Source organism: Cetorhinus maximus, chromosome 8 (assembly GCF_964194155.1).
Source record: "Cetorhinus maximus chromosome 8, sCetMax3.hap1.1, whole genome shotgun sequence".
Classification (NCBI taxonomy): Eukaryota; Metazoa; Chordata; class Chondrichthyes; order Lamniformes; family Cetorhinidae; genus Cetorhinus; species Cetorhinus maximus.
The window spans coordinates 17,440,796-17,453,493 of record NC_135886.1 but is presented as its reverse complement, the minus strand read 5'-3'; the positions used below and the strand labels follow the sequence as shown (position 1 = coordinate 17,453,493).

The following is a 12,698-nucleotide window of genomic DNA, read 5'->3' as shown; positions in this document are numbered from 1 at the left end:
TCAGAATGAGGGGGAAAGTAAAAAAGCCTAAATCAGGGCTAATGTGCATGTATGTGAATGCCCGAAGTGTGATTAATAAGATTGCTGAACTGCAGGCACAGGGCTGACAAAAGGAATTATGATATTGCCAGAACAGAGTCCTGGCTTAAAGAAGGGCAGGACTGGTTGTTAAATATTCCTGGGTACGAGGTGTTTAGGAGAGACAGGAAAAGAAGAAAAGTAGGGAGGTGGAGTGGAGTGGCAATATTGATTAAAGATGGCATTACAGCACTGGAGAGAGAGGATGTTCCAGAAGGGTCAAGGAATCTCTGGCTAGAGGTAAGGAATGAAAAAGGTGCAATAACATTGATTGTTGTAGTATATAGATTACCAACTAGTGGAAGGGATGTGAAGAAACAAATTTGCAACGAAATTACGGAGAGACGCAAGAATTATAGAGTAATCGTAAGGGGAATTCAATTTTTCAAATCTAGACTGGGAGAAGAATTGTACAAAGTGACAAAAGGGGCGAGAGTTCCTGGAATGTGTTCAAGATAATTTTCTGCAGCAGTGTATTTCCAGTCCAATGAGAGGAAATGCAGTTTTGGACCAGGTTTGGGGGAATGAGTTGGCCCAAGTGGATCAAATAGCAGCGGGTGAGCCTCTAGGGAACAGTGACCATTGTATCATAAGGTTTAGGTTAACCATGGAGAAGGATAGGGAATGATCCAGAGCAGCGATATTTAATTGGGGGAAAGCCAACTTCGATAGGATGAGAATGCATCTGAGTCGAGTGAGTTGGAATCAAATGTTGGCAGAAAAGACGGTGGCTGACCAATGGATCACCTTTAAAGAAAAGGTGTTGCAGGCAATGTCAAAGTATATTCCCTTGAAGGGGAAAGGTAAGACAAATAAACCTAGAGCCCCCTGGATGACGAGAGAGATAGAGGTAAAGATGAAAAGGAAGAATAGAGGTAAAGATGAAAAGGAAGAAGTGTGCATACGACAGATGTCAGGTGGAAAATGCAATGGCAAATCATCCTGAATATAGAAGGACCAGAGGGGAAGTGAAGAAACTAATAAAAAAAGCAAGGAGAGAGTATGAAAAGAGGATGCCAGCGAACATAAAAGGAAATCCCAAGGTCTTCTATAAGCAAAATAATAAAAAGGTGGTAAAAGAATAGGGCCAATTTGGGACAAAAAAGGGGACTTGCATGTGGAGGCTGGAGAAATAGCGTAGGTGTTGAATGAGTACTTTGCACCTGTCTTTGCAAAGGAGGAAGATGCTACCCAGACCGAGGTGAGAGAGGAGGTGACTGGTACACTAGATAAACTTACAATTGAGAGGAAGGCGGTGTTGGAAGGGCTATCTTTTCTTAAAATAGATAAGGTAGCAGGACCGGATAAGATGCATCCAAGGGTACTGAGGAAAGTGAGAGTGGAAATTGCAGAGGCACTAGTAATAATCTTCTAGTCTTCCTTAGACACAAGGGAGGTTCCAGAGGACTGGAGAACTGCGAATGTTACACTCTTGTTCAAAAAGGGGCGCAAGGATAAAGTTGGCAACTACAGACCAGTCAGTTTGACCTCAGTGGTAGGGCCACTTCTGAAAAGTATAGTACAGGATAAAATCAATCATCACTTAGACAAGTGCAGGATAATTAAGGAAAGCCAGCATGGATTCATTAAGGGAAAATCATGTTTAACTAACTTGCTGGAGTTTTTTGAGGCAGTAACAGAGCAGGTGGTAAGGGAAACGCTGTTGATATGGTGTATATGAATTTTCAAAAGACATTTAATACAGTGCCACACAACAGACTTGAGCAAAATTCTGGGTCATGGTTAAGAAATTGGCTGAGTGGCAGGAAACAGTACTGATAAATGGTTGTTTTTCAGATTGGAGGAAGGTTTGTTGTGGAGTTCCCCAGGGGTTAGTGTTGGGACCCTTGCTCTTCCTAATATATGTTATTGACCTAGACTGTGGTACGCAGGGCATGATTTCAAAGCTTGCAGATGATACGAAGATCGGAAATGTCATCAACTGTGATGGGGGTAGTCTTGAACGTCAAAAGGACATGGACATGTTGGTGGATTGGGCAGACAAGTGGCAGATGAAGTTCAGTGTAGAGAAGTGTGAGGTGATTCATTTTGGTAGGAAAAGTATGGTGAGACAATCCCAAATAAAGGGAGAGCCTCTCAGGTGTAGGAACAGAGGGACCTCGGTGTGTATGTACATTGGTCATTGCAGATAGCAGGGCATGTTGAGAGAGCAATTAATAAAGCATTTACTACTTTAAGCTTTATTAATAGGGGCATTGAGTACAAGAGTAAGGAGGTCATGTTGAACTTGTATAAGACACTAGTTAGGTCTCATCTGGAGTACTGCATCATACTTGAGGAAGAATGTGAAGGCTTTGGAGAGAGTAAAGAGGAGGTTCACAAGAATGATTCTAGGGATAAAGAACCATAGCTATGAGGATAGATTGGAGAGGTTGCGACTTTTTTCCTTGGAGAAAAGAAGGCTGAGAGGAGACTTGATAGAGGTATTCAAGAACCTGAGGGTATGGACAGGGTAAATAGTGAGAAACTGTTCCCACTCAAGAGAACATCAAGAACTAGAGGGCACAGATTCAAAATAATTGGTAAAAGGAGTAAATGTGATGTGAGGACAATTTTTTTCACCCAGAGGGTGGTTGGAATCTGGAACAAACTTCCTGAAAAGATAGTGGAGGCAGATTTGACCGAGGTATTCAAAAGGGAATTGGATTGCTACCTGAACAGAGTGTATGCAAGGTTATGGGGATAAGACGGGGGAATGAGACTAGGTGGAATGCTCTTTCAGAGAGTGAGTACAGACTCGATGGGCTGAATGTCCTCCTGCACTGTAAACACACTGTACTGTGATTTTGCTACAGAGGGATGCTGTGCCTCATTAACCAGTTCTTTCTCTGATCAGCGTTGGCTCCAATAGATTTTGGTAACCTCCTTTGTTTTAAATTAAAACCTGATATCCAGGTTTTTCTTTAGTTTTCCATCCCTTGTATTTCTCACTTTTTTTCTAGACAATGTACTGCATTTGCTTTTCACATGTCTGGAATTCATACAGTGTTTCTTTTATTACTTTGGTAAGGTGATGTTGCATCATCCCACTGTGCCTGTTTATTCCCCTCCCCGCTTCTATTTCTGATTCCATTAATATGTTGCTTATAATTTCAGTTCTGAAGAAGGCTACAAGCAAGAAATGCTCACTGTTCTCTCCACAGATGCTGAATGATTTATTGTGTGTTTGCAGCCTTTGTTTTTATTTCAAACCTCAGTGTATTTGGTAATCTTGCCAATTTGCGTTTTACTTCATCCTCCTAATCTGTTTTTCTCTTCCTCTTTTCCCATAATCCTTGTCTGTTTTGCCTTGCTTTCTGTTCCCTCTGTTATATTTGTTTAGCACCCTTGCAACGCCAATGACTGTCCCTGGGAAGACAGTATTACTAGTCTCGTTCAGATGAAGTCTGTGCATGCCATAAAGATAGCCTTTGCCCCTAAAACTATTACGTTTAACAAGCGCTAAGCGGGATATAATTGAAAGTTAAATAAGTTATGCTAAATGTATATCAAGCCTTGGTTAGACCAAATTTAGAGTACTGCCTACAGTTCTGGTCACATATTATAAAAAGGATATAGAGACACTGGAGAGATTGTTGAAAAAATATTTACAAGTATGATACCAGAACTACAAAGTTATATCTATCTGGGAAGGATGAATGGGCTGGGTCTCTTTTCTCATGATATAAGGCTGAGTGGTGACCGAATAATGTTCTTAAAAAATTATGAAGGGTTTTGGTAGAGTAGCTACAGATAGTGTTTCCACTTGTGGAGAAGAACAAAACCAGAGGCCATCACTATATGAGAGTCACCAAGAAATCAAATGGGAAAGTTCAGAAGAAATTTCTTTCGCCCGAGAGTGGTGAGAATGTGGAACTCGCTAGTAGGTTGAGCTCAAGGTAGAGAAGCATTTAAGGGGAGGTGAGATAAGCAGATGAGTGACAGGAAATAGATGGTTATGCTGATGTTTAGATGAGGAAGAATGGGAGGAGGCAAGTGGAGCATAAATGCCAGCATGTACTGGTTCAGCTGAATGACTTGTTTCTGTGCTATACGAACATACAAATTAGGAGCAGGAGTAGGCCACTCAGCCCTTCGAGCCTGTTCTACCATTCAATAAAATCATGGCTGATCTGATTGCAACCTCCTACCTACCCCGATATCCTTTCACACCCTTGCTTATCAAGAATCTATCTACCTCTGCCTCAAAAATATTCAAGGACTCCGCTTCCACTGCCATTTGAGGAACAGTGTTCCAAAAACTCACGACCCTCTGAGAAGAAATTTCTCCTCACCTCTGTTCGAAATGGGTGACCCCTTATTTTTAAACAGTGTCTCCTAGTACTAGATTTTCCCAAAAGCGAAAACATCCTCTTCACATTGACCCCATCAAGCCCCCTCAGCATTTTATATTTTTCAACCAAGTTGCCTCTGACTCTTCTAAACTCCAGCAATACAACCCTAGCCTGTCCAACTTTTCCACATAAAGACAACCTACCCAATCCAGGTATTAGTTTAGTAAACATTCTCTGGACTGCTTCCAATGCATTTACGCCCTCCCTTAAATAAGGAGACAAATTCTGTACACAGTATTCCAGATGTGGTCTCACCATTGCCCTGTATAACTGAAGCACAACCTCCCTACTTTTGTGAGCAAGTCCCCTTGCATAAATGATCACATTCTATTAGCTTTCCTAATTACTTGCTGTATCTGTACCTGCATACTAGCTTTTACCCTGCAGTTTTATATAACTGGTCCCATTAACCCAGAAATCTGAATTCTTCTCTCGTGCACCTTGACTCTGTGAGTAGCACTCACCCCCCTGAGTCAGAAGGTCTTGGGTTGAATTCCCACGCCAGAGACTTGAGCACACAATCCAGACTGGATTTCAGTGTAGCATTGAGGGAGTGCTGCACTGTTGGAGGTGCCGCCTCTTGAATGAGACATTAAATTGAAACACACTGCCCTGTCAGGTGGATGTAAAAGATCCTATCGCCCTATTTGGAAAAGAGCTAGAGTTTCCCCAGTGTCCTGATCAATATCTATTGCTCAACCAACATCATTAAAACAGCTTAATCGGTCATTATTAAATTAACCATCGCATGACAAAGGTAGTGAAATTATGCATCATAAGTAATGAATTGGTTGAAAAGGGCCTGAGACTTTGTGTGACCATGAAAGGTGCTAAAAGAATGTAGTCTATCTCTTTCTTACACTGTAAAATGAGAAGCAAGTGGTATTCCAGGGTCCCAATGTAAGTATCAAAGTTTAAAATTGTTGGGCACCCCAACAAAAGGATGCCTGAAGAAACCTGCCCTGGGACTTGTGCATACCAGAGGGTCTGAGGATGTTGTGAGCACAGGTTGAAGGAGAAGCAGGAAAGTTTTTAATTTTTGAAACTCTCACCCCACCCATTCCCAATAATCTGAAGATCTGTTAGACTTCCGGCTGTGCTTCTCAAACATTCCGGATTCCCCCCAAAAATACTTAAGCGGTGACCCCTTGTCAGAACGACCTAAAACTTTAACTCTGTTTGATGCAACTAGGTGGATTACTACATCATTTCAGAGAGAAGTTAAAAGTCAATTACATTGCTGTGGGTCTGGAGTCACATATAGATTTCCTTCCCTAAAGGACGTTAGTGAGCCCTGTGGGTTTTTATGGCAATCCTTTAGTTTTTTAGTTACCATTATTGATACAAGCTATTTATTCCAAATTTGTTAGTTAATTGAATTTAAGTTCTCCAATTGCTGAGGTGGGATTTGAACTCGTGTTTCTGGATCATTAGTCTAGGTCTCCAGATTACTAGTTCAGCAACATACTACTGTTGCTGGTAGTTTCAGCTCCAAATAAAGCTACCATAGTTAAAAGAAGCTTTGGAAGTTATATACTGAAACAAAGGTGAAGGAAAGGAGCTTGTAGCTGATTAGGCAAAACTGTGCTCAACGCTGAATGTGAGCAAGCTATTGCTTAAAGCCATATGTGCTCCTCCGACCAGTACCGCTAATGAGACCAGCTAGCTGAACAGCCAATTTCATTTAAAAAAGCACCTTTGATGCTTTAAAATCTCCTTATGCACGAACAAGGGATTGAGCCTAGAATCTCCTTGTCTATGCAACTCCATTAGACTGGAGAGTGCACTTACCAGCCAAGCTACAAGAAAGCTATGAAAATGGATTTACTTAATGTTTTGTTTTCTTTGCCAGCATTGAGAAGATGTTGAACCTGATCATCTGTTGTTATTATCCTGCAGTTCGAACACATGGCACAGCATCTGGTTTTTGCTAATTGCATTCCACTCATTTTGAAGTTCTTCAATCAGAACATCATGTCCTACATTACAGCGAAGAACAGGTAAGGCTTCTGAATCCCATCTCAATATTCACAGGATATATTGTATTATCCTTCCTAAAGTGGGATCATTTTCCAACTAGTTGTGTAATGAGTAGACTGAACTGGGATTGAGTGTGTTTATGCAGACTTTAATATTTAGACAACTGTAAAAGCATGGCAGCAAACTATGTGGGAGGGACTAAGCATAAAGAGCCATCTCTCTGACTGCTTGGTTAAGGTAGGTAATTTGTGTAAGGATTAATGTACATGAACTTGACCTCACTATTCAATGTCACTAGTATGTTGATGCAAAACCGGCCATTTCTCGTAAATCTTATCTTATTTTCTAAATCAGTTTTTGAATATTAACTGTTAATCAAAAAAAAATCTTCTAGCTGGTGTAGTAGAATTAAACAGAAAAAAAATATTGCCTATTTGATTGCTGGTGTGTGCTGAGTAAAGTGATCACAGCCAAGGTGGCATTCTGGTCTCTTCAATCCTCAGGTTAAGGAGAGGAAATTGTCAAGATTTATGCACTCAGTTACTATCCATCAATCCCTATTGGAAATAATCATGTTTGAACACAAGGTGCAAGTGCCCATACTAAGCTGGGATTCCACATACAGTAGAATAATTGCTCCTGGCATGAAGATTCCCACCTGAATAATGGTAATTAGGCTGTTAGTACTGTGGAATCAAAACTCAGGAGAAAAATTGGCCTATTATATTCCAACTCATTGTTATCAAACTCCTGTTAGCTACAACAAAAACAGAAAAACAAAAACTCAGCAGGTCTGATAGTTTTTCCAGCATTTTCTGTTTTTGTTTCAGATTTCCAGCATCCGTAGTATTTTGCTATTATCCTGTTAGCTACACCTTCTCTGAATAAAATCTACGGACAATCCTTATCTTTTTAACACCATTCTAATTATAAATAACACGGTTTAAAAAAAACACTTGCTTTACTGTGGTGACTCCATTAGCTGGTGTCTGAGCAACAACTTAGCGTACGTACCTTGGGAAATTGTGGGCGTGTAGGCTGTGAATTGATCATTCATTTTAAAGGATGTCAAATCTCAGTTTATGCGCATGTAGGATTCTTGGATTTGCAAAATCACCCCAAATATGAATTTGGCTTAAAGCCCCTGCTGTCCTATCCTGTCTAAGGATATTGCTGTGAAAGCCTCTGAATATGATTTTCAAGAAATTCTCCTCTGCATTTTGAAACTTGCAACTGATTTGCTACTATATCCTACTTTGAAATGTTTTGATTCAGCTGATTAGAAAACCCAAACCACTTTCAGCATTGATTTTTTATATTTCAGAAAACAAATAGAACTATCAAACCACACTGTAGAATGCTAGGCAGAGGAAGTCGTACTCCAGTCAGGTCATCCCTTGACTTTGAATTGAGTTGTGGTCACCAAAACATAAAGGAGATAAAATCTCTGGAGAGATTTCAGGACAAAATCATGGTACTGGTTCCTGATATTAAATGAGGTGACAAAAATGATTGCACGGTGTTCAGTTCTGCTCCCAATTTCTCAGATACTGAAGCAGTCCGTGTCTACACATAGTGAGACCTGGAAACTATTGGAAGCAATTCTGAGGGACAGAATTAATCTACACTTGGAGAAGCAGGGATTAATCAAGGACAGACAGCGTGGTTTTGTTAAGGAGAGGTCATGTCTATCTAATTTGATTGAATTTTTCGAAGAGGCGACCAGGTGTGTAGATGAGGGCAATGCATTTGATGTAGTCTACTTGGACTTCAGCAAGGCTTTTGATAAGGTCCCGCATGGGAGACTGATAACGAAGGTAAGAGCCCATGGGACTCATGGCAATTTGGCAAATTGGATCCAGAATTGGCTGAGTGGCAGGAAGCAGAGGGTGATAGTCGAGGGGTGTTTTTATGACTGGATGCCTGTGCCCAGTGGAGTTCCACAGGGATCGGTGTTGGGTCCTTTGCTGTTTGTGGTATATATAAACGATTTAGACTTGAATGTAGGAGGGTTGATCAGTAAGTTCACGGAAGACACAAAAATTGGTGAGGTGGTAAATAGTGAGGAGGATAGCATTAGATTATAGGAGGATATAGACGGGCTGATCAGTGGCAAATGGAATTTAATCCGGATAAGTGTGAGGTGATGCACTTGGGCAGGACAAACAAGGCACAGGAATACACTATGAATGGTAGGACCCTGGGAAGTACCGAGGATCAGAGGGACCTTGGTGTATATGTCCGCTGGTCCCTTAAGGTAGTGGGACAGGTAGATAAGGTGGTTAAGAAGGCATATGGGATACTTGCCTTTATTAGCTGAGGCGTAGAGCATAAGAGCAGGGAGGTTATGCTGGAACTGTATAAAACGCTGGTTAGGCCACAGCTAGAGTATTACGTGCAGTTCGGGGATCTGCACTATAGGAAGAATGTGATTGCACTAGAGAGAGTGCAGAGGAGATTTACCAGGATGTTGCCTGGGCTGGAGAGTTTTAATTATGAAGAGAGATTGGATAGACTGGGGTTATTTTCCCTGGAGCAGAGGAGATTGAGGAGGGACATGATTGAGGTGTATAAAATTATGATGGGCATATATGGGGAGACAGGAAAAGCTTAACAGAATCTGCCCCTCAATTTTTTTTTTCATTCGTTCATGGGATGTGGGCTTCATTGGCTGGGCCAACATTTATTGCCCATCCTTAGTTTCCCTCGAGTTGCCAGTTCTGCGGTAGGCTATTCTGGTGAGCAACTTGCCTCCTGACTCCCTAAATCCTTTCCATCGACTATAAGGCACAAGTCAGAAGTGAAATAGAATATTCTGCGCTTGAATGAATGCAGATCTAGCAACACTCAGGAAGCTGAGTGCTATCTGAACAAAGCAGTCCCCTTGACCAACAACTCACCCACCAACTTAAATATTCATTCATTCTGCACAAGCGCCATATGGCAGCAGTGTGTGCCATCTATGGGATGCACTTCAACTCACCAAGGCTTCTTTGACAGCGCTTCCCAAACCCCTGACTTCTACCACGTAGAAGGACAAGAGCAGGAGGCACATGGGAAGTTCAAATATCTGCAAGTTCCCCTCCAAGCCACACATCATCCTGCAACAGTGCAGTACTACTCCAATATTGCACTGAAGCATCAGTCTTGATTGTGTTCTTAAATCCCTGGAGTCAAACTTGAACCCATGACATTCTGACTCTGGCAAGAGTGCCTCCACTGAGACATGGCTGACAGTACACGTGCATAAGCAAAGCTAATATAAGGAGATTCATTGAAATTATATTTCAAACTCTCTAATCATTAATTTCCTGCATTAATTTCCAAATCTCTGCAGTATTTCGGTACTGGATTTCCCATACTGTGTTGTACATGAACTCCCGGAACTGACGGCGGAGAGCTTGGTAAGTTAGTATGCATGAGATTGGAAGTGGTTTTAGCGTGACCTTCCAAGGCAGATTACAAGGATTAGAATTTCTTTTTTGGAGAACAGGCAAGGTTCCAGGAGATGTACTTCCTTGATATATATTTGCAAGAATATTTTAAGAAGTCAAAGAGATATAAATATTATTGGGTATGGATAGAATACAGGTCGTCTTATTCTTTAAGGCCTTGTCCAGTGCTAAATGTGACTGCCTTTACTTGTGGAAATAAAACATCTGAGTACCATACTTATTTTGTATTTTTAAAAGCAACCAAAGTGTCTGCAGTATCTAATCGCTACACTTATGTAACTTGTGGAAAATATGCGCATGAAGTTTTGCTGCAAACAAAAAAAGTGAAAAATTTTACGACCCCTGATCAGTAACATATCTTTAAAGCAAATTTTGGGTAGATGGGAGACCAAGACTTAAATATTTAGTTTTGGAAGGAAGAAAAAGGAGGCAACACAAACTAAATGGTACAATTTTGAAGGTAGTGCAGGAATAAAGAAACCTACGTGTGTTTTACAGAAATCTGTGAAGATGGCAGGACAGGTTGATAAAGCTGTCTTAAAAAACATAAGGATCATTGCATTCATAAATAGGGGTACAGAGTACAAAAGCAAGGGAGTTATCTGAAATCTTTATAAATCACTAGCTTTCGTATTTTGGCCAACTGTGAACATCACATTTTAGGAAGGATATCAAGGCCTTGGAAAGGGTGCAAAGGGGATTCTCCTGTGGGAAATTTAATAGAGGCATTCAAAATTATAAGAATAAATAAGAAACTATTCCCAGTGACAGAAGGATCAACAAAAGAACCGGAGAGAGATGAGAATTTGTCTGACGAGGCAAGTTGTTTATGATCTGGAATGCACTGCCTCCTTGTCATCAGCTGACCCTCAATTCGAGGATGACATTTACTCAGTCAGGAGCTTCTGCTATGAGGTCCGCATGTGGCTGAACTGGCCGATTCTTGACCCATAGCTCTTTGGGCACATGTGGCAGAATGCTCCATGAGTTAGGGTGTTCCAGAGTGCAGGATTTGCTTCATTTTCTTTCTCTCTGCTGCTCCTGTACCTCATCAAAGCATGATGCAGCTTGATGGACAAGTTGTTGCCATTTTTAACAATTGGTAGCAAGCTTCTCCCAGACATTAATGTCAATGCTGCCACACTTCAAGGAGAACTTTGAAGTGTCTTTGAAGCATTTTCTTTGTCTTGTGGAGCTGGCTTCAAAAAGGACACCAGTGTTTGTCCAACAGCCCTCCTGTTGAATCCGGAGGATGCAGTGGAGGCATTTCTGATGGAATTTCTCTAGCGCTTGTGTGCTGTTGATGCACACTCCAGATCTCACCGCAATACAGGAGTGTGGTGATGACATTGCTCTGTACACTCGGAATTTTGTAGACTTGTGGAGGGCTTTGTTTTCAATAATTTGCTGCCATAGTTTGTAGACGGCTGAGCTGGCGCAGCTGATCCGGTGTTGGGCCTAGTCAATGGCTGCCTTTTAAGAGAGGTGGTTGCCAAGGTATGGGTAGCCTCAATACATTTCAGAGTGTCTCCAACATGTATAGGAGGTGGAATATTTGACTGACCAGGTCTGGGTTTGAGTTTTGTTTTGGCAACATTCAATGACAGGCCGAGTCTCATGTATGCAGAATTGCGATCGAGATTGGTTTGCAAATCTGTTGCAAAGTCGGCAATGACATTGCAGTCATCTGCAAACTAGATCATGTATGTCTATGGTGATCAGTTTAGTTTTGGCATAAAAGCAATGAAGGTTAAAGAGTTTTCCGTCTAGGCGTTGTTTAATTTTGACGCCTGAGGGCAGTTAATCTTTTAAGGTATATAGCTACTGTCAGGACAATTGTAAATAGTATGGGCGCTATCACACATCTTTACTTGCTCCTGGTCTGGATTTTGAGGCGTCTCTTTCAGATCTCCCACTCAAGACAGTTGCAGTCATATCATCATGAAGCAGTTGCAGGATTGTGAAGAAGTTTCTCCGACATCCAAATCTTTGGTGCGCAATCCAAAGAGCCTTGTGATTTACTGAGTCAAATGCTTTGGTCAGGTTGATGAATGCAATGAAGAGTTCTGGTGCAGTTCTTGACATTTTTCTTGGATTTACCTGGCAACAAAGACCATCTCCAAAGTTCATTTGGAATGTCTGAAGCCACTCTGTGTCTCTGGCAGGATTTCCTCAGCTACAGGAAGCAGGCAGTTCAGGAAAATGTGTCAGGTTTTTCCCTGTTATAGACAAGAGGGGAGATACTACGATTGTTTCCACAGTATGATTTATTTCCCTTCTTCAAGATAGTTACAATTGTCGTATTCCTGAAGTCAGTGGGAGGAGTTTTTTTCTCCCAGATCCGTGGGATGAGTGCATGTAGTCTTGATGTGAGCAAAAGCCCACCAGCTTTGAAGATCTCAGCTGCGGTGCCATTCGGGCCACAGGCTTTGTTGTTTTACATCCTTTTGATTGCTTGTTGATGTTCTCCCATTGATGATGGTTCGCTCATGGATTCTACCACAGGGTGCTGGGGGATAACCTGGAGAGTATCAGGCTACATTGTAGATTCACGGTTGAGGAGTTGTTGAAAATGTTTTTTCCAGTGTTGATGGATCGCATTGTCATCCTTTAAGAAGAGAGACATCATCCTGAGAGTGAAAAGGATTTTGTCCATTTGACATTTGTCTATAGATGGCCCTGGTGGCCTCAAAAAGCTTCACATGTAATTTATCTTCCGAATTTGTCTTTGGGCGTCAGCCTTGAGCTGTTGGAATGCTGCTGCCTTGACTTGCGACCTTGAGTTGTTCTGCCAGACAATCAAGGCTGCTAATTTTTGTTCTAGGTCACA

The 12,698-nt window shown here is 41.5% G+C and overlaps 1 protein-coding gene across 2 annotated transcripts in view; it reads left to right on the top strand.

The window, feature by feature from the left end:
* Positions 1–12,698, top strand: part of LOC144683467 (striatin-interacting protein 1 homolog) — a 119,103-nt gene that overhangs the window by 82,738 nt on the left and 23,667 nt on the right. For both annotated transcript variants that reach the window (XM_078546514.1, XM_078546515.1), the window contains exons 17-18: positions 6,333–6,433; positions 9,751–9,817. In XM_078546514.1, the coding sequence (XP_078402640.1) occupies positions 6,333–6,433; positions 9,751–9,817 (168 nt within the window). The remainder of the gene's footprint in view (positions 1–6,332; positions 6,434–9,750; positions 9,818–12,698) is intronic.